At 40.6% G+C, this 19,702-nt stretch overlaps 1 protein-coding gene across 6 annotated transcripts in view; it reads left to right on the top strand.

Moving 5' to 3' along the window:
* Positions 1–3,697: 3,697 nt before the first annotated feature.
* Positions 3,698–19,702, top strand: part of KCTD1 (potassium channel tetramerization domain containing 1) — a 50,147-nt gene continuing 34,142 nt past the window's right edge. For 2 of the 6 annotated variants that reach the window (XM_081322350.1, XM_081322348.1), the window contains exon 1: positions 3,698–4,238. Coding sequence is in view for 2 of the 6 variants with exons in the window: in XM_081322346.1 (XP_081178472.1) it covers positions 5,313–6,917 (1,605 nt within the window). In the remaining 4 variants the exon portion in view is untranslated. Of the gene's footprint in view, positions 4,239–4,505; positions 4,701–5,095; positions 6,918–19,702 lie in introns of those variants that run through there. The other 4 variants (XM_081322349.1, XM_081322347.1, XM_081322346.1 and 1 more) reach the window with 4 other exon arrangements.

The following is a 19,702-nucleotide window of genomic DNA, read 5'->3' as shown; positions in this document are numbered from 1 at the left end:
TCTTCTCTTCCAAATGCTTACCGTTTTCAGACATTAGGTCCAGTCTTCCTTCACCATACTACTGGGGTATCAGCAGCATCCTGATACCTCTTCCCGTATTAATGGATGACTTCTTCCAGCAGCTTCAGGTAGATGTGAAATAGTATGACAGAAAGGGTAGAGCAATAGGGCATTCAATAAAGGAATCACCAAGGGCTCAATTTTTCTTCCCTCACTAATTCTGGCAACATTTGCTCAAGAGTAATCAGCCAATGAAAAATGATTTCCTATTCTCAATCCTTGTACACAGTACAAAATAGCATCTTTATATCACAGACAATGAAAAAGTCCAACAAGACAAGCAATCTAAGTCCTACTGCGATCAACAGGAATAACTAATATAGTTTTCATCTCATGCTCAAGCATCAATCCAGACTTAAAAGGGCCTTCATCCAAGAACTCCTGTAACTACAGGCGTACCACAATTTTCTCCCCAAAAGTAATAATTGAAATAATGGTAGTTGTATAGAGTGATTGGTGTCTAATATGAATGAGTTGAAGGAGCATCTATGAGGAAGAGGTGTACCATTGCAATTTTAAGGCTGGTGACATACACTCCTCACTCAAAGAAGCATTCAACAAACCCAGCTCCTCATCTCTCCCCTTGACAGGCTGTACCAGGATCTAGCCTAAGGGGAGAGAACTTGCCTCACAGAGATCCTATTCACTTCATCAAGATCCATAGACTCACATGAATCCCAGTAAACATTAAAGACACCACGTCATTATCTCTTTGGCCTCCAGGCTTGTCCAATTGAGTAAATATGAGTGTACTCCAAAATGCTTAGCAAAACTATTACTCTTGTTCTCTCTATTTCTACTAATTTTACTGGGATATAGCAAGTTAGTTATGTCATTTTAAAATATCATTGCCACTCCACTCTTAAGTTTCATATTCTGGTTATTGCAATATATACTTATTTAAAGATTTCCCCCCCCCCATTTACTCTCAGATTCCTAAAGCACCATATTTTACAGATATATACTTTTCTACTTTAAGAATTTCAAATTCTCTTGGTTTGTACTTCTCATATTCCATGCTCCAACTGCAAAATAACTCTTCCTTTACAATAGATAGTATCAATGACCACACTTTCTTATGATCTGGACTATCATTTCCAGGTCTATTTATAAAATTTCAGTTTTCTATCCCAGTAATTTGTATCTTTTCACATGGAGAGATAATCATCTGGCACCCAAGAGTTGTCTATGTTTTCAGCCCTGCCTATATAGTGGGCATGTGGGGAGGGATTGCCAACAGTATAAAAGCTGTCAAAACATCTGTATTTGCCTTTGAGTTCCTCCAGACCTGAGTTTAGAGTTCCTTTTAAGTGAATTGGCTTCCTTCATGCCTTCAGTGCCTCACCTACTCTCATTCTGTCAATTGTACTTATAGTCCTGTTCCTTTATGACTTTAGCAGCAAGGGAGACCCAACCAAGGGCTCCTTCTAGGATGATGATGGTGATGACTCAAAGCAGCTTACATTAAAAACTTAATAAAAATGATCAGAATGCAAGATATGCAAATGAAGTGATGTTTGGGGAAAGTATTTTTTTTAAAAAAATAGCCAGTTTCAGTCATGACATGGCAGGATTATAAATTACTTCATCACATGGCCTATTCAAAATGTCAGGTTTTTAATGCCTTTTTAAAAACTTAATATAATCTGTCTCAGAGAAAACAGTAGGAAAATAAACCTGTCTCTGTACTATCATTTTGCCCTTGCTGGAGAGCAAAGACAAGAACATGCTGACACAATGGTGCTATTCTCCCTTGGTCTTTTTAGTTGTTTTAATACAAGATTTTAGCATGTCCTAGGAATTTACAGGTTTATTAAGGTCATTTTCTGAAGCTTAAGCTAAGTATCTGTTTACTGTATTTGAGCATCAGTTTGACATCATGGAATAAAAATAAGTCAGACACAGATTTCCTTCTTTCCATTGGCATTAGCCAATATTTATGAAAGCAAACTATATGCCACAAAGTTACATGCATCACATATCACATATTTCTCAACCAATCTTCTTTTGGTTCTTTATTGCAGGTTTACATATAAATGGTATATGTAGTTATGCCTATATTAATACAAGCTTAATAACCCATAATAAAACAAGATCACTATCAATAAATATACTTCATTCTACTGTACATGCTTTTGGTATCTATATAAATAATTGGCTGGTATTACAATATTGTTATAAAATGTAAGACAGATATGCAATGATTGGGAGTTGATACAATATTCTTATATGAATTTGTTAAAATCAAAATAACTATAAATAGCAAAATCCCATTTTAATATAAAGTCTTTCCCTATAAATATTTTATATTATTTTTATCTTTTTAAGATAGGAAGATCTTCATTACAAGTAAAATTGCTAGCTGATTAAGCTTATTGCAGTTACCAAATACAATCAGGCTCATGTTCTACTACATGTTCAAATCTCTGCTGAGAAAAATGTGATCTATTTAAAATACACAAATGTTGAATTATATGCAAAGCATTCTCAGTAGAAAACATTTTGAGCTCAACATGTGTTATCCTAAGCTTGAAACAGTTGTTCCAAGTTTGAAAACATCTTTTCTCACCCTACCAGAAGCCTTCCAATTCGATTCTCGCTTTGCTGGGAATGCTCTGAGTTTTGTGATTGTTTATTCACACAGTATTTAGCTATTGCAAAATAGGATTCTTTCTTCTGGAAGAAAATGAGTATTTCTTATCTATACAGTAACATCATTTTTGCTTGAACTTTGAAAATCAACTCAAGCATTTAAGTTTGTTTTTCATTACTTCTTGAATCGTTGTCATCTAGCTTTTTCCAAAATAGACTCAGCTCCATTTCACTTTTTCAAACGTGCGCGCGCGTTCACACGCACGCACAACATGGAAATTGTATTCAAGTATTGCTAAAATTATCTCCAGCCTATTTTAAGGCTCAGAATGGCAATAAACTGTCATATCGGTCCTTATCTGTGAATCATATCTGGGGTGTTGCGATGGCTTGTTGTGACTTGACTGCTGCTAAGCAAGATTTCCCCACACTTTTGTTCACTGAAGTACATCATCGGGAGGCGGTGTCAGTGTGTGAAAAGGGATTTTGCTCCATCCAAGGAAGCGCAGTGACACTGTGGCGTCAGTTTGATACCACCAAGTTTGTGAGCCGCGCGTGTTTATTATGCTAGAGTGGTGGAAAATCCTGTAATGTCTTGTGTGGGTGTGGAAAAGAGAGGGAGCACCCAAATTCAGATTCGTTTCCCCTGCTCTCACAGCAGGGAACCGCGAGGACCCCCATACGCACAGCCTTGCTTTGTTGCTTTTGTTGAGAAGCCCACTGCTCAGGGACCCCATCCTCCATTGTCGTAAACACAACGAAAGGAGTCAAATCGAAGGAGAGCAGGCCGGCCGGCACGCCCCTTTTGCTGAAAGTTGGGCAGGAAAGATTGGCGGTATCTTCTGGCAATGTACGGCGAAGAGAACTTGGGGCTGGGGGGAAAAGACGGGGGGGGGGTTCGGTAACAGGGCTTCAAGCAGGTACTAACTTGAGGGTGGCTGTCGGCAGCGCGAAGGCTTGCCGAGTCCCGCCTGGCCCGAGGGGAGATGCTAGAAATGGTTTTGAGGACTGTGGAAAGTGAGGCGGGAACCGGGAGAAGAGGCAAATATGCGCGTCTGTGAGAACGAGACATGCAGATAGTTATGTTCTGCAGGGCTAGGCTGTGCCACGTGTGTGTTCGAGCGTGTGCGTGTGTGTGTGTGTGAGAGAGAGAGAGAGAGAGAGAGAGACTGTGTGTGCGCGCGTGTTACAGCTGCCTGTCCCCGCAGGCTGGGGAATAGCTGTAGATTTGCCTTTGGCTGCGGACTGTGTGGGCTTTGCTAGCCCTGACGGCTTCCTATGTTAGTCGTTGCTGGCTTTCTTCAGCTTACCAGCGCCAGCCAGGAAACGAGCAGCTTTGCTTCTTTTGTAGCGAGCAGGCTTCGGTTGCCTCCCGGTCTGCAGCAACGGCGGCCGCTCGGGGAACGACGGAGAAACCTCTGGGGACCTGCTCGACTCTCCCCTTTGGCTTCTCTTTTCGGACGAACCAGTCGCTGTCTTGCGTGATCTGCCGCCTTCGACTCCGGTTGCAGCCTGTCGCGTCTGGCTCGGAAGACCGCTCGATGCCTTCGCCGTGAACTCGAGGAGGAGCGAGTTCGGCGCGCCTGGTATGCAGTCGGAGTAATCCTCTTTTTTTGGGGCGGAGGGTTGGTGGGATGGTCGGAGGGAGGGGGCGGTAGGGGAGTCGTTTCGAAGTGATGGTGATCCGAGAAGTTTCTCCTTTGCTGGCGACAACTCCGAACCGCTCCCCCCCCCAACTGCTGACTCGGGGGCTGCGAAATATGCCGTGTTTCCGCGCCCGGCTGCCAGAATTCAAAAGGGAGGAGCTGCCTTGTTCAGATAGCTGCCTGCCCCCTTTCTTCTCCCGCTTTCTTGGTGGGTCTCACCTGCTGCCGCCGCTGTTAACTACAGCTGCTCTTCCTAACCCATCCCTTTCCTTCCGTGGCCAGTGGGAGTGGAGTGGGGAGCCCTTCTTCCCTGCCTCCCTAAGCAATGAGTATGCAGGGGTTGCCGTGCTGCTCTTCGGGCATCACTTAACGGACGGCAGCTGGCACCATACCGAGGCTTGGGTAAGTGAATGTCAGTCTCTTTTGGCGGGTGCTTGCACGGGCCAATATAAAATACTCTTATGCACTACATTATCTTTCCGTATGATGAAGCAGCTGTGCCTATTTTGGTGAGCTCCCTCCCCACCACCACCACTCCACGCTTCCTTCCCAGTTCTTCTCTCTTCTGTTTCTCCACCCCATTTATCGCACAGCAGCCACCGCCACTGGGAGCGCGCGGCCCCTTTAAGAGCCCAGCTTTGCCTCCCGGTAGCTGAAGGTCATTAAACACAAAAGCTCTCCAGCGCTGCGGTCCAATATAGCGCATGCGCCCTGCCCGAGGACTGGCAGGGAGACGGCAATATGGCGAGAATGCCTGGCAGCGGCGGCGCCGGCGGAGACTGGAGCACCGGGGGCGGTAGCAATGGTGGCGGTGCAGGTGGTGAGCACAATGCGGGGGACCGGCAACCCAGCCGGGGTGGCCCCCATCGGCCTCTCCACTATTGCAGCGCGGGAGAGGACGAGGACGGGGAAGACGAGGATGAGATACAGGAGGTGCAAATAACGGGGGACGAGGAGGGCGCCGATGGGGGAATCCTGCTGCTGGACGACGACGAGGAAGACGAGGAGGATGTAATGATGGGACTTGAGTGGGACCCTGAGGAGGAGCCGGGCCATATGATTCGTATGGACCAAAGCTCCAGGGCGCTGCTGGATAAAGCTGCAGCTGCTGTTTGCAGCGTCAGGGGCCGCCTTGGAGGGGTCAGGAGAGGGGGCTCAGGGGCCGTCGGGGCCGCTGCAGGTGGCGCCCCTTCGGTGCCGGTTAGCGCCCGCGGTACGGCCACTTCGATCGTTAGCAAAGCGGTGGCACCTCTTGCGGCCGACGACTCGGACCCGGAGGCGGAGTTGCTCCTGCAGCGCCCCGAACGGGCTCGGCTGAGCGAGAATACGCGCTTGGCCACCCGGTACGCGGTGCGCATCTTCCGCGAGTACCTGAGCGAGAAAGCTCAAAGCCCCGACTTCGAGACCATGGATAAGGGGGCGCTGTGCCGCGTGTTACGCTCTTTCTACGCCGAGGCGCGCTCCAAGAGCGGGCAGCTCTACTCCAAGTCGTCGCTCATCAGCATCCGCAGCTCGCTGAACCGCTACCTCAACGAACCTCCTTATTGCCGTACCCTCGACCTCACGAAGGACCCGGAGCTGCGCGCCGCTAACTTGACTCTGGCCGCCGTCATCCGGAAGCTAGAGGAGCAGGGCGCTGGGCCGGTGGTGCAAAAGCAAGCCATTACGCGCGCTGACCTTCGGAAGCTCTACACCTGCAACGTGTTCAGCACGCAGAGCCCCTTCGGGCTCCTGAATAAGGTCTGGTTCGAGACGTGCATGTACTTCTGCACGCGGGGCCGCGAGAACCAGCGCGAGCTCGAGGAGGACTCCTTCGGATTGGCCATGGATGAGGACGGGCGCAAGTTTGTCTACTTTAAGGCCCTGGGCCCGTATCACAAGTCGCGCTCGTCGTCTTGGAGCAAAAAGCGCGCCGAGAGCAGCGACGAGGAGAATTTGCCGCGCATGTACGAAACCGGCACGGAGTTCTGCCCTTACGCCAGTTTTGTGAAATACTTGGCGAAGCGTAACCCGCTCTGCAAGGCCTTTTTCCAGCGCCCGCGGGACCACTGCAGTGAGGGCGATGTCACCTGGTACGAGAACAAGGCCATCGGCAAGAATCTGCTGGGCACCCGCATGCAGATGCTTTCCAAGGCGGCCAAGCTTTCCAAGACTTATACTAACCACTGCATCGGCGCAGTCTCCATCGCCACCCTCAACAGTATCGCCGGCATTGGCACCAAGCTGAGTTCAGGAGCCGCCGGCGGAGGTCTCTACGGCGTCAACGGCAGAGCCCGCCTCCCGCCCGTTCCCGCCAACAACACTTATATTCTTCCCAAGGACGGCGACAACCACCCCAGCGTGAAGGCCGAAGCGGCGGCTGTTCTGGTGCCGACTAAGCGTTCCCATGAGGCTCTGTACGCTGCCGGGGGCGGGGTCGCGGTAGTGGGAGATGCCTGCGGCGCTTCCTCGTCCCCCAAAAGACTTTGTCTTAGGCCTGCCGAGCCCCTCGACACAGCTGCCGTGGTGGTGGTCTCGGTGAAACACGACCCCTTGCCTCTCCTCATACCTGAAGCTAACGGGCTGAGAAGCACCAACTCTCCCACAGTCATTTCACCTGCAATGGTTTCCCCCACACAGGTAACCAAAAAGAAAATGCCTCTTCCTCCCCACCCACCCCCATATGCACAGCTTTTTTTCTCCTTTTCTTAGGTTTGCCAATTGGTTTCATGAAAATAGTGTACGTGCTAAAGAAACTTTGGCAACTTTATTAGTTTCCTTCATCTCTTGTGATGGCAGTACTAATTGACTGCATTTAACATTAGGTATCATGAAACTGGACAAAGTTTTTTTACTGTATGTGTCCCATCAGGTGACGAAGAAAAGACTTGGGAAATCAGACACCTTTGCCAGAGAGATAGAGAGTCATACATTTTTGTGTACATTATGAAAAAATTATGGGACTGGTAGCTATTAGAAAATTGATTTTTCTAAATTTCAGAAATGGGAAGTATTTCAAAAAAATTGAGGATCTTACTGGATCTGTAGATTCTTGTCAAAATGTCAACAAACATGTATCTGAAATTAAGCAAATTGGTTAGTTCTCCACTTGCATTGGCTGGTAGTATAATTTCAAATTTTGAAAGCCCTCAGCTGATTTCTCAAGAATCATTCTTGGTTTTTTTAAAATGGAGTATGCAAATTACTTTAAAGAATAATAATAAGTAGTTCAATTTTAAACAAATTGGTTCCCATAGCATCAAATTACAATTATTTGTAGGCCCACAAAGTAAATTTGAAAAATCAGAAACAATGATCTTGGCTTCCTTGTTAATCAAATTCAACTGAGCTTTAAAAGAGCTGTGCTCTGTGGATACAGGTATATAACATGCCAGAACAATTTCCAGAGTAGAAATACCAGTTTTGTACAAATTGACCCTTTTAGAGGAGTTTGCCAGCTAATCAGCTAGCCTGAAGGCTGACTGAAGAAAGAGCCTTTTTGTGAATGGCTGCATTAGCAGCTGTCTTCCGTGAAATACATGTGACCTCTCTGTTTGGAGTTTGGGGCCACTTAAGTAGAGTATTGTACTTTGGTTTCCTGGTTTGCAGCATAAATCCACTGATGTGTAGGTAAAGTTGTTATATGAAACATTCTGTTTTTCAGCATAAAAGTATTCCAGTTAATGAAGTTGTGAACAAATGAAAATATTTTTTTCTTAGATTTTTGTTATTTATATAGCTTTTAATCTAATAAGTTATATTCCATAAATATATGGCTAAATTTGTCTAAAGTGAGGTTTAGTCAGTGTTTATGGTGACAGATATTCTATTTGAAATCAGTCATTTCAGATAGAATAAAAACATAAGTTGTAATGTGTTAGTACCTGTCCCCTGCCCCAATCTGCAACAATTGAACATTTAATGAAGTTTATAGAGATAGCTTAATAATACTACCATCTTTGGGATGAAGGTGATTTGCTTATTTGCCCATTTTTATAGAAAACTATTGGGAAGATAAAAATACTTCATTGAGGGCATGGCAATGAGTTTTAATGTAAAATCCTAATTATCCACAATTTTGCCTAAATAACTGCAAACTCTGTCACATTTATAAACAGCCTTACTAATTTGAGTACAAATATCAAAATAGAAACAATAATAATAGATACGTGTTCTCTTAATATAAACAAGATAATGATATTTTCATTGAGCCTTAAAAGAAAGAAATGACCGTTTGGGTTAATAGCCTTGAAGTATGCCAAAGGCCAGCAACAGGTCATTAACCTGAAAGGAATGACCTGGCCCATAACTGTTATCCTTAATTGTAAACATAGATATTTCAGGTCATAACTGAATTGACTTCATCAAGTAGCATGCCACTGAATTCCATGATTGACAAATATTTCTGCTTTCATGATAGCTTTGAAGTATTGAGGGTCATAAAATGAAAGTTTTATTGACTGAGAATACTATGAAGATATACTTACTGCTACTTATAGTTAAAATTATACTCCCTAGGTTTAATCAAAAACAATTAAAAGATTAATTTCATCTGAAATCAGTAAAGATAAACTTCACTCAGAGGTCCTTGAGGAATTTAATAATTATCTAATTTACTATAATATTGGTATTTAATCCTAATGTACCTATGCTATGAATACATTATATTGAATTTGATGACTTTATACTATATTTATGAGCCTTGGTGGAGCAGTGGGCTAATGCCTCCTTAAGTAACACCAGCTGCCTGCAATTAGTGCAGGTTCGAGTCCCACCAGGCTCAAGGTTGACTAAGCCTTCCATCCTTCCGAGGTAGGTAAAATGAGGACCCAGATTGTTGGGGGCAATAAGCTGACTTTGTAATAATGCCGCTTGGGAGGTGTGTGAAAGCCCTAATAAGCAGGCATATACATAGAATGAAGGCTACTGCTAAGTTTGTAAGCCGCCCTGAGTCTTCGGAGAAGGGCGGGATATAAATGGAATTAAAATAAATAAAATAAAATAAAAAAAATTATTCATTGACCATTATACTAGTAGTTCTTACATAGAATTGATGGCTCTGATTTGTGAATGGAAATCAAACCATCATTAGTTTCTCTGATTTAACTGTATTGGGCATTTCAGAGCAAAGAAGAAAAAGCATGTGGGTGTGTTTATTGGATTGTCTGGCATTACACTAAGTAAAGATAATTCTATAGTTTCTGGGGAAAATGCAGTGGTTTCATGCATTTGCTATTATGTATTTGATAACTTTTGCCCAATAATTCACTTTATTTCAGAAAAAAATACTGTTATGTAATTTACACCAGCATAGTTAATTTGCATCAAAGGTCTGGAAATGTGTCAAGACTTCTTCCTGCCAAAAACACTTGAATAGTTTCCAATACCAGGCTCCACATCCCTTTGTGCCCATAGTCACATATCTACCATTTAGTTTGAGTTCTAATTGTGTGTCCTGTTTCTGACTTATTTTTTAACTGTAATAGCCACCACTGTTCTGTTGCTATGCAGTCAAATTGGTTGTGAACATTTTGTCCAACCCCCATACCCCACAGGGGAAGGTTTATTCTAACACCAGAAACAAAGTTATTGCTTGGTATTAAATTTGTTTGCTGTCCATCTTGCCTGAAAGCAACTCTGGGTGGCTTACAACATTAGAAGTTGAATGTAATAAAGTGGTGTCAATCTTAAGCATTCAGACAAGATTTTAATCCAGGTGTATTTATCATGTGCAATAACAAAGAATGCTAATGTTTGTAGTGCCATGATCCATTCTATCTCTTTTATCTGCTATTATAATAATTCACATTAAAAATCAAGCTGTAGAAATATTGAGAGAACATTTTTCAATATATTTGAGTAACATAATACTTAAGAATAAGCCTTTTTAAAGCATATTAGTTGCCTATTTGTTAATGCATTTGGGTTACACAATTGACCTCATACTCCACAATCTTCTTTTTTCTCTTGGTTTACTTCCTTGCTTTATGAAATCTGCTTTGTGCAAACGTTTTGGAGAGTGTAATTCTAGCATAAAATAAAGGATGGCTATACCATATTTTTTAAAACAGAATTTCTATTGCAGAACATTATTACTAATTTCTCAATATGAAAGTACTGAAAGTTCAGAAGTCATGTATTCTGACCTTAATAGAGCATTTTCCCTTATTCTTTCACGCATGAAGGGTGAAATAGAAATATCACGTGACAGTAGTTGAATGTTGAAAAAGCATATTAAAATGTTGATTTTATCTAATTTTAGTTAAGCACAAAAACTTTCTAACATTTTAATTAGAAACCATAAACTGGAGAATATCTTCAACTTAAAAAGCATTGCTAGGTATAGATATCAGAGTGATGTTACACCTTCTATGTGCTCTTACGATTGTTGTGAATCATTGCTCCAGTATTTGGATGTAAAAAAAAAGAGCTTTCATGTTATTCCATCTTACTTGTCACAAGTGCTTTTCTTGCTGTTGAAGAAGTAGCAGACAAGTCAATGTTTTGCTAGTGCTTATATGTTGGGATCTGCATATAAGGAAAGAAAGTTTGCCCAAGGTCATGAATATTTTTATATTAACCATTTAACAGTATTTGTCCAGCTCTATGTACCTGAAGGATGTTGAAGACAAGATCAGTATTAAAATAAGATTTTATAATTTTAACATGTATAACACTGTAATAGTTTTGTAACTACTTAAAAGGCCAAGAACTGTCTTAAATTTCTGTGAAAAGAAATGCTAAATGTGAGCCTGAAAAACGTCAGTTATAAGTCTGTTACAGAGTCATGGCACTATTATATAACATGGCCTAGTCTTGCTTATTTGCAGATTATTATGGTTCATCACACAGCCAGATATTTAGACTAAATTTGGTATTTGTATCTACCTATCAAGTACTTCCCAAGGATCTGGGTTAGGCAGATGTGGATGTTTGATGGTGTTAAAGGTATCATTGCAGGATGTACTTTCTTTTGCCACAGTCATTATTATTGTTCAATCAGCCAGGTTTTTAGACTAGACTTGGAACCTCCATCAACCTATCAAGTCCTTCCCAAAGACATGGGATAGATAATTGTTATTGTTTGATGATATTAAAGGTATTGTCGCAAAATAGAAGCTTTTCCAAGTAAAACTGCCTTTTGCAATTGACGCTATTATTTATTAAATGTATATGCTGCTCAACTTCCAGTGACACTGGTGGTTTACAAATAATTTAAAACATGGAAAATATGACAAAGCAACAAGAAGCAAAAAAGCAAGGACATGGCAGGGTAAAAACAAAAGAAAACAATCTAAATTTGAAAAGTAGGCTCTAGTCAAGGCCTAATCTTTGGGTCCCTTCTTCAGATTTTCAGGCCCCTTCAAAATACCATCAGGGTGGAACCATTCAGATCTCAGGCAGAACCTACTTCCAGAAGCAAATACTGTGATAGAGAATGCACACTTATGGAGTCCCAATAGCATTGCGCAATTGAAGGAATCTGGAGGTCACCAACCCTGACAGATTGGATTGGTAAGGCAGATACTACAGGAGAGAGAAAATGACAGTGAGAATGAGACCTCTGCTATTCATTTTCATTTCCAGCATGCCTATATAAGAAAACATTCTCTTGTCTTAAAGATAAATGGTAGTTCTAAATCTTTTAGAGAATGAAGACTAGAACTACCAGCAGCACCTATATGGGTCTTAGAAAGAAATAGCAAGCTAGTAAAGTTAGTGTTAGACTAGAGTTAATGTATTTTGATCTATGGATAACTGAAGTTTTGGTATTATAAATGTATTTTAACCAATTGAAACTTAAGGTGATCATGAAAGGCAACCACACACTGAATATGTTATAGTAATTTAATGTAGAGATATGTGGTGGGTTTCTTTAATATTAGTTAAGGGGGCAAAGGTGTGTGATGCACTTTTATATTCCATTTTAAGAGTATTTGACATGATGACGTTAAGCAGTATAGTGGAGTGTGAACCATTATACTGTGTTATTATTTGACTTGTAATTGTATTTCTCTTAAAGTAACTTCTTTGCAACTTCAATCATAATAGTTGATTTCTCTTTAAAAATGGATAAAACTTTTAATTTTGTATTATTTTTAAACTGAGGCAATCTGTGGAAGCTATCAAGGTGTGCTGCAGTGACATCTCATAAATTGCACTTTTTCAAATAGTTAAATAATTTACTACCCTACTAGCCCAGTATACAAACATCAAAACTTCACAGACTAGCACACTAGGTGCCTGAAAGCATTTGCCTATTAAATGAGGATTCTCTGCTTTTGCTGTGGAAAAAGATTCTCTTTTGCTCAGTTCTTCTTGCAGAGGCCAAAAGATCAGAAAATGTTCAGTTTTAATTGGTGAATTTCTATGACAGTAAGATGCCTTATTTTATGTATGGTCTAGAAATAAATGAGTGGCTAAACTCTTTGAAATGTGCCAACTGCTGCAAAAGCCATGAGCTGTAATTAAATTGAATGTAGGGTTATATTGTCTGCTTGCCTTGAGCTATAAACTTGATAACAAACCCCAGAATTCCAAGTATTGTGTTAGAAGTTGGTACGTAATTAGTTATGCAGTTTTCAATCACTTTGGAAGACCTGTCTTTTTCACCATTCTTCTTTCTTGCCTTTTGTGTAATATCAGAAATTTGTGTATTCTATTTTTTTTCAAAAGGGAAGAGAAGCAGTGAATATGGCTCTGAAATATTAGTATACCAGTTAATGTTTAAAGAACCATATGTTGTTAATTCTGCGGAAGTGATGTCAGTTCAATTTGGATTCAGTGTTTGAAGAAACTTAAAAAGTATATACTTGAAAGAAGTTCTGATGTTTGAATACTAGTTTTATAAAGTAGTAGGAGTTGTTGCATATTATTTGTGTAATGCAGTAGCAGTTTTATAAGACTGTTTCATTAAATGGTGTGGCAGCATTGGTTGCATGAGTACATTTGATAGAAAACCCTTCTTCCCAACCAATATCATTGTAGTAGGAAATAATTTTATTTTATTTTATTTTATTTTATTAGATTTATATACCGCCCTTTCCCGAAGGACTCAGGGCGGTTTACAGGGTATTTTAAAATCACACCAATACAAAATACAAAAGTTAAAAAACAATTAAAAAGATTAAATTATCCCTGAAAATAAAAACCCCAGTTAAAAATTCTCAGCCTGGGCCGGAGAGCTCAAAGAGCCAAGTCTTCAGGTCTCGGCGGAATGAACGCAGGTCAGGGGCAGTCCTGAGCTCCACGGGCAGCTGGTTCCAAAGGGCAGGCGCACCCACAGAGAAGGCCCTCCCCCTGGGTGTTATCTGCCGGCAATCTTTTACCGGCGGCACCCTGAGAAGACCCTCCCTGTGTGAGTGCATTGGACGAAGGGAACTTGATGCTGGCAGTAGGTGTTCCCTCAAATATCCCGGACCCAAGCCATTCAGGGCTTTATAGGTCATCACCAGCACCTTGAATCTCACCCGGAGGGCAACCTAATAATGTTACAAGAAAAAAATTAAGTTGTGCAGTTACAGGATTGGCAGTTCCCCGGTATTGGATATAAGCTGGGCGGCTATTCAATTTTTTTTTAACACATACTCACATGACATGCCCAATGCTTTGGAGCATTACTCTTGTCAAAATGTATTGCCATGAATCCTGAAGCCCCTTTATGAACAGAAACTTTCATGAATGTATTTGATCTTAGAACTGAAAAAAGGATGGTGAAAGCCAGTTCTTCATTAGATTCCCTAATTGGGGGAATACTCCAAGCCTTTCAACAGAGATGGGCAGAGAGTATAGGGAAAAGAGCAGTCAACTAAAATTGCCTTCTTTTTGTCACTAACAACATTTAATTTAATAATTTAATTTGTATACCGCCCTTCTCCCAAAGGACTCAGGGCGGTGAACAGGGCAATACATAATAAAAAACAGGATACAAAGATTAAAAAGTAATTAAACAACAATGCCCGTAATAAATTAATACATATTAAAAGTTAAAACCGATTTATAAAACCCAACCCCAACCCATCAGACCAGGCCAGCTTGTTCAAAAAGAAAGGTTTTGAGATCGCGCCGGAAGGAGCGAAGGTCGGGGGCCGTGCGGAGCTCAACCGGCAAGCGGTTCCATAGGTCTGCCGCGCCCACAGAGAACGCTCTCCCCCTGGGGGCCACCAATCGACATTCCTTGATCGGAGGCACCCTGAGGAGGCCCTCTCTGTGGGAGCGCACTGGACGGAGGGAAGTTGACGCCGGCCACAGGTGTTGCCGTAGGTAATCCGGACCCATGCCATGTAGGGCTTTGTAAGTCATCACTAACACCTTGAACCTCACCCGGAGAGCAACCGGCAGCCAATGCAGCTCGCGGAGCAAAGGTGTAGCATGGGAGTATCGGGAAGCCCCCAGCACAACTCGCGCGGCTGCATTCTGCACCAGTTGAAGTCTCCGAGTGGACTTCAAGGGCAGCCCCATGTAGAGAGCATTACAGTAGTCTAGACGAGAAGTCACGAGCGCATGAGTGACTGTACGCAAGGCATCCTGGTCTAGATAGGGTCACAACTGGCGCACCAGGCGAACCTGGGCAAAGGGCCCCCTAGTCACAGCTCCAATATGCTCTTCTAAAGAGAGCTGTGAATCTAGAAGGACCCCCAAGTTGCGCGCCCTATCTACGCGCCCTATCTCCCATTGTCTTCTGCTCATAGATGCTTTTACCAATTTTACCAGTAAAACAGATCTGAACATTCAGTTGTCTGTATCCAGCCTGCAGTGGTGGCGATGGGGGACAGTGATGGGGCAGCAGCAGTGGCAGCCCTTCAAAACAATCCCACTCATGTGGCCCCTTGGGAAAATTAATTGCCCACCCCCACAATAAAAGAACTTGGCATCCAGAATCCCTGTGTACAGGTCCTGTACATCTTCACTGATCATACCCTGGGAGATAGATTTTGTAGTGAAGGAAGCAAGAGAAAGTAACAGTTAATGATGTATGTAAATAGTTTTCAGATTATTTCTTTTTAACACTGATGAGATTGTGATTCTACTTTTGATTGAATCATATGGTCTGGATACTGGAATTTTCCAGAATTATCATTTGTTGCAATTTAGAGCAATATCAAATATTAGGGCTGAGATCTTATGCTCTAGTTCTCTAACAGGATCAGCTCTGAATTAAAAGAGATGATATTATGGCAGTAAAATGTGCTTAATGTACTGGCCTTAATTTTTATCTATGGTTCCCTGTGGGTGAACCCAAAACATTCAGTAGAGATAATTAACCATGAATAAGCATATTACATTAACCCAGTCTATACCTAGGTCTTTGGTTCTTGTTGCTAATCTTATCACTCAGTTATGTTGAAATTTTTCTCAAATTGGAGATAATGAAGAAGTAGTGACTCGAGATTTAGAAGAAATCATTTAAAATATCAATATAAAATAAGTACTACGCATTTAATTAGCCTTTTGTATTATTGGTAATTAATTGCCACATTTTTACTTATCTCCAAGCCTCTATGCATTTGTCTGTTCTGAGAAGCCCCTGGCTTTTAGCCTTTAATCGATTAAAAATTCCATTACAAATCATAGTAGCTAGCAGACAGAGATTGTGGTAATACATTATATCATATTATGTTTCATTATGCAAGTGTAATTGAAACATGTTTTTATTTACTCTTTGCAGTAAATCACATAGCATATATTGGTAACTAAGTGTGAATGGTATGTATTGTCAGTCCAACCATTTTTTTTAATTCAGAGAAAAATAAAATCGTCAATAGTAAAAAAAAACCTGCTTATTCCATTTCTGTTAATGTTTAGAAATGTCCTAAATATTTAACTACCTTATTCTTAGCTTCTGTTTTTGTGGCATATTATGTGAAAGTGTGCACAAAATGATGCCTACCTCTTGACTTTGAGAGACAACTGTCATATCTTAGCTAAATTAGAATCCATTATGGAAATTTTATAAATATTCATATTGCATTATGACACAATGCAGTTTGCCTAGTTTGGATTTAGCATGATGCCGCTATATGTTAATTGTGACCTGTTCCACAGATCATAGTTAATAAGATCATAGTCTAAACCTTGAATCCAGGTAATGTATACAATAACATCTGGACATAACTAGAATTTGTTCTAGTGCGTACAGCAGGGTGAAATTGCTTGAATGCCTCTGCTCTTCCATAATTAGTTTTTCTAGTGTCTTAGATAGCAATGTGCACATGCAGTAAAGCATGTAATACTTTTAAAATGTGTTAAATGTTATAAATGTACATTTTGTAGAATACACAAATGCACAAAGTAAAATAGATACACATTTTTATCTAATTCATTCTTGATTTCATGCAATCTTCAGTATTAAAGTTCTGTATGATTTCATTAACAGTTGGAAATTCTAATGTGGCAAGATGTGATTAGACTGCTCCTATCTTATTTCCTTTGCACAGAATAATGCTTGCATGGTCCTTGTGCATATATATGTGAAAAAATGTTGGCATCTGATTATTAGTTTTTAAACAAAAGAAATTTGGGTGGAGGAAATATGTCAATTATTCAGTTGATGACATTTGTATGCATTTGTATGTGCATGTGCATCATGTGACCGTGTGTATAAAAATTAAAGAGTTGGCATTGCAGTATTGCATCTTTCCTTGCTAATATTAGAAAATAGAGGGTAAGTTATAGATTTAATCATTAAAAAGTAACATAATTGTTACTACTCATACAATGTTATCTTGTCGCTGCATATAATTCTGCATACTTTATCTAATGTATTTGTATTTGCTGCCAACTTTATTGAAACATTTGATCCAAATGAAGTGATGCCTTGGTGATTATTGGCTGTTTATGCCATTGGGTAACATACATACATACATACATACATACATACATACATACATACATACATCATACATACATACGCTTGTTTACTTGCTCTGGTTTATCTGACCCTCAATGATAATGGCTCTGATTGGTAACAACAAACCTACATAATGTAAAATGTCAGCAAATCACAGTTAAAATCAGTTACATAACATCTCCAATAGAGTGCATCACACTTTAAGGATAGGAAAGTCTTCATCTATCCCCCAAAGCCTTCTTGAACAGCCATATTTTTACAGCTGTTCAGAAACATAATAAAAAGGGAGTGGTCCAGATAGTCCAAGGTAGGGAAGGTATCAGAAGGCTCAATCTCATATGTCTTAGTAAGTGTTCTCTACTTGATATCAGTCAACTGGCAGAAGCAATCCAGAGAAGCAATCCTAGAGATATCTAGGTCCTGAGACATGTTAGATTTTTAAAAGTGAAAAACAATACCTTGAATTGCATAGAGAAGCTAACTGGCAGCTAGAACAGTTCTCTCATTAGTGATAGTTACATAGGTAAATCTAGGCACACCATAAATATTCAGGGCATTGCATGCTGCACCAGCAAAAGCTTCCAGGTAGCCTTCAAAGCCCATATAAAATACACTGCAGTAATCCACATGCAAGGTAATAAGGACAGAGTATCCTATTTCAGAAATTGCTACAATTGGCACACAACATGTAATTGTGCAAAAGCTCATGGGAAGCAGGAAATGCAAGTTGAAATCAGCTTTCAAATACACAGCCACTCCATTTGCTGGGATTAAATCTCAGGGAGTTTTTCCATAATCACATGCTAGGAGTCTCTAGGTATCAGGTCAGGACTTCTTCCACATTTCCTACTCAATCCGGTATGGATGTCCTCTGTATAATGCTGATATGTTGCATAATATCTAGTGAATATGCAGGCAGTCCTTAACCTACGATAGATTGCTTGGCAATTATTCAAAGTTCCGATGGACCTACTTGGGGCCACTTATGATCCGGGTTCAAAATTCCAGTGGTTGCTTCCCATGGTAATATGACCATACTTTGGGCGCTTGGTCATCTGTCCACTTTGTCAAAATACAGAGACTCAAACTAATGTGAGTAATGTTTTTACTTCAGATCTGTGAGAATTCATAGCAGTAATCCAGCAATCTTTCTTGTAGCTTTGCCACATAAGAAACATTGCTGCTAAGTAGCTTTCAACAGACATAGCAAGAGCAAAACAGCAAGTCCGTGTCACTGCTTTTACGGTCGTGATGTAGATTCATTTGAGCTCTTGCCTGTTCTGTCATAGTCAATTTTATACCATTGGTACCCTGGACACCTCTTTTGATGCTTCATTGCCAGAGATCTTCTGTAAACTAAAAAGCTGCCTGGAAATGCCAGACATCTCAGAAGCACTTCTATCAAGTACTGTCTTTACCTCCTTGTTCCAGAGATCAAAAACTGAACAGAGCCTACATATCAAGGCTTTGGAAAAATTCCCAGTTTCCCTTTTGAAATTAAAGGGATTCGTTAAGATTCTTTCCCTGGAGAGATCCATGGTGCCAGAACCAAAGAGTGATCTGACCATAACCAAGATAGCAATGTTCCCCTCATACTCAGCCATGTTTCAACTTATCTGAGACAAAAAACTAGATCTAATATGTACAGGACCTCCTTTGTGGTTCAGGTCCATATTCTGGGAAAAGTCGGTGGTTGTTATTGTTGCTCCTGAACCTATAAACCACTTCTCACCTCTCCCAAAAGAGAACAAATTAACCAGTCATAACCACTGACATCTACTTACCGGTACATTACATTAAGCGTTTTCTGTTAATTCTATTAATTAATGAGTGACTATATAGGTGTAAGAATCTGTGTAAGAATCTTCTTTGTTATATTCAGGAGTGGAAAAATGTAACTCCAGATACAGACAGTGCACAAAAATAGCTTTCAGAAGAGTTACTTTCACCTGTAGTCACTATAATTTATTTATAGAATTGTGTTGATCTAGCAAGATGAATTAAGCTGGTTGAGTTGTTTAGAGAAAAATAATAGCTTCTGAGTAACTATATTTTTGTTGTTGTTGCAGATAAACCACATTCACAGTTAACTGAAGCAAAAGAAACCTTTTTGAGAATTTCAACTCTATCTGCAAATTGATTTAATATATATTGTGTGTATGCCTTTGTATCTGACTTTAGCTGTCTTCCAGGACTGCAATAATCCCCCAAAGTATCTTTAATTGACCAGTAGACATCCAATTATTGATACATATTCCAGTAAAAGTTGTAATTCAGGCCCACAAAAATTATTTGCTATAATCTATGGTCTATGTAGGATGCCATCATGGAGCAATCATATGCTTTTACTACTTGCATAGGACTAGAAAAAATAAAGAAATTGTGCAGTATCTGATAGGCTATAATCCAATGACTACTAGGTAGTTGTTACAAAGCAGACGTTCATGTATGTCTTGGTTGCCTGACTCAGGAAAGTTTCTCAGGAAACAAAAGGTCTTGAATTATAACTCTATCTTATACAATGATCTTCAACTATTTAGTGACCATAAAAAGTATATACTTAATTTAAATACTT

The sequence above is a fragment of the Vipera berus genome (genome assembly GCF_964194415.1).
Source record: "Vipera berus genome assembly, chromosome: 3".
NCBI lineage: Eukaryota > Metazoa > Chordata > Lepidosauria > Squamata > Viperidae > Vipera > Vipera berus.
Note: the sequence above shows the minus strand (reverse complement) of the source record. Positions and strands in the feature narration are given on the sequence as shown.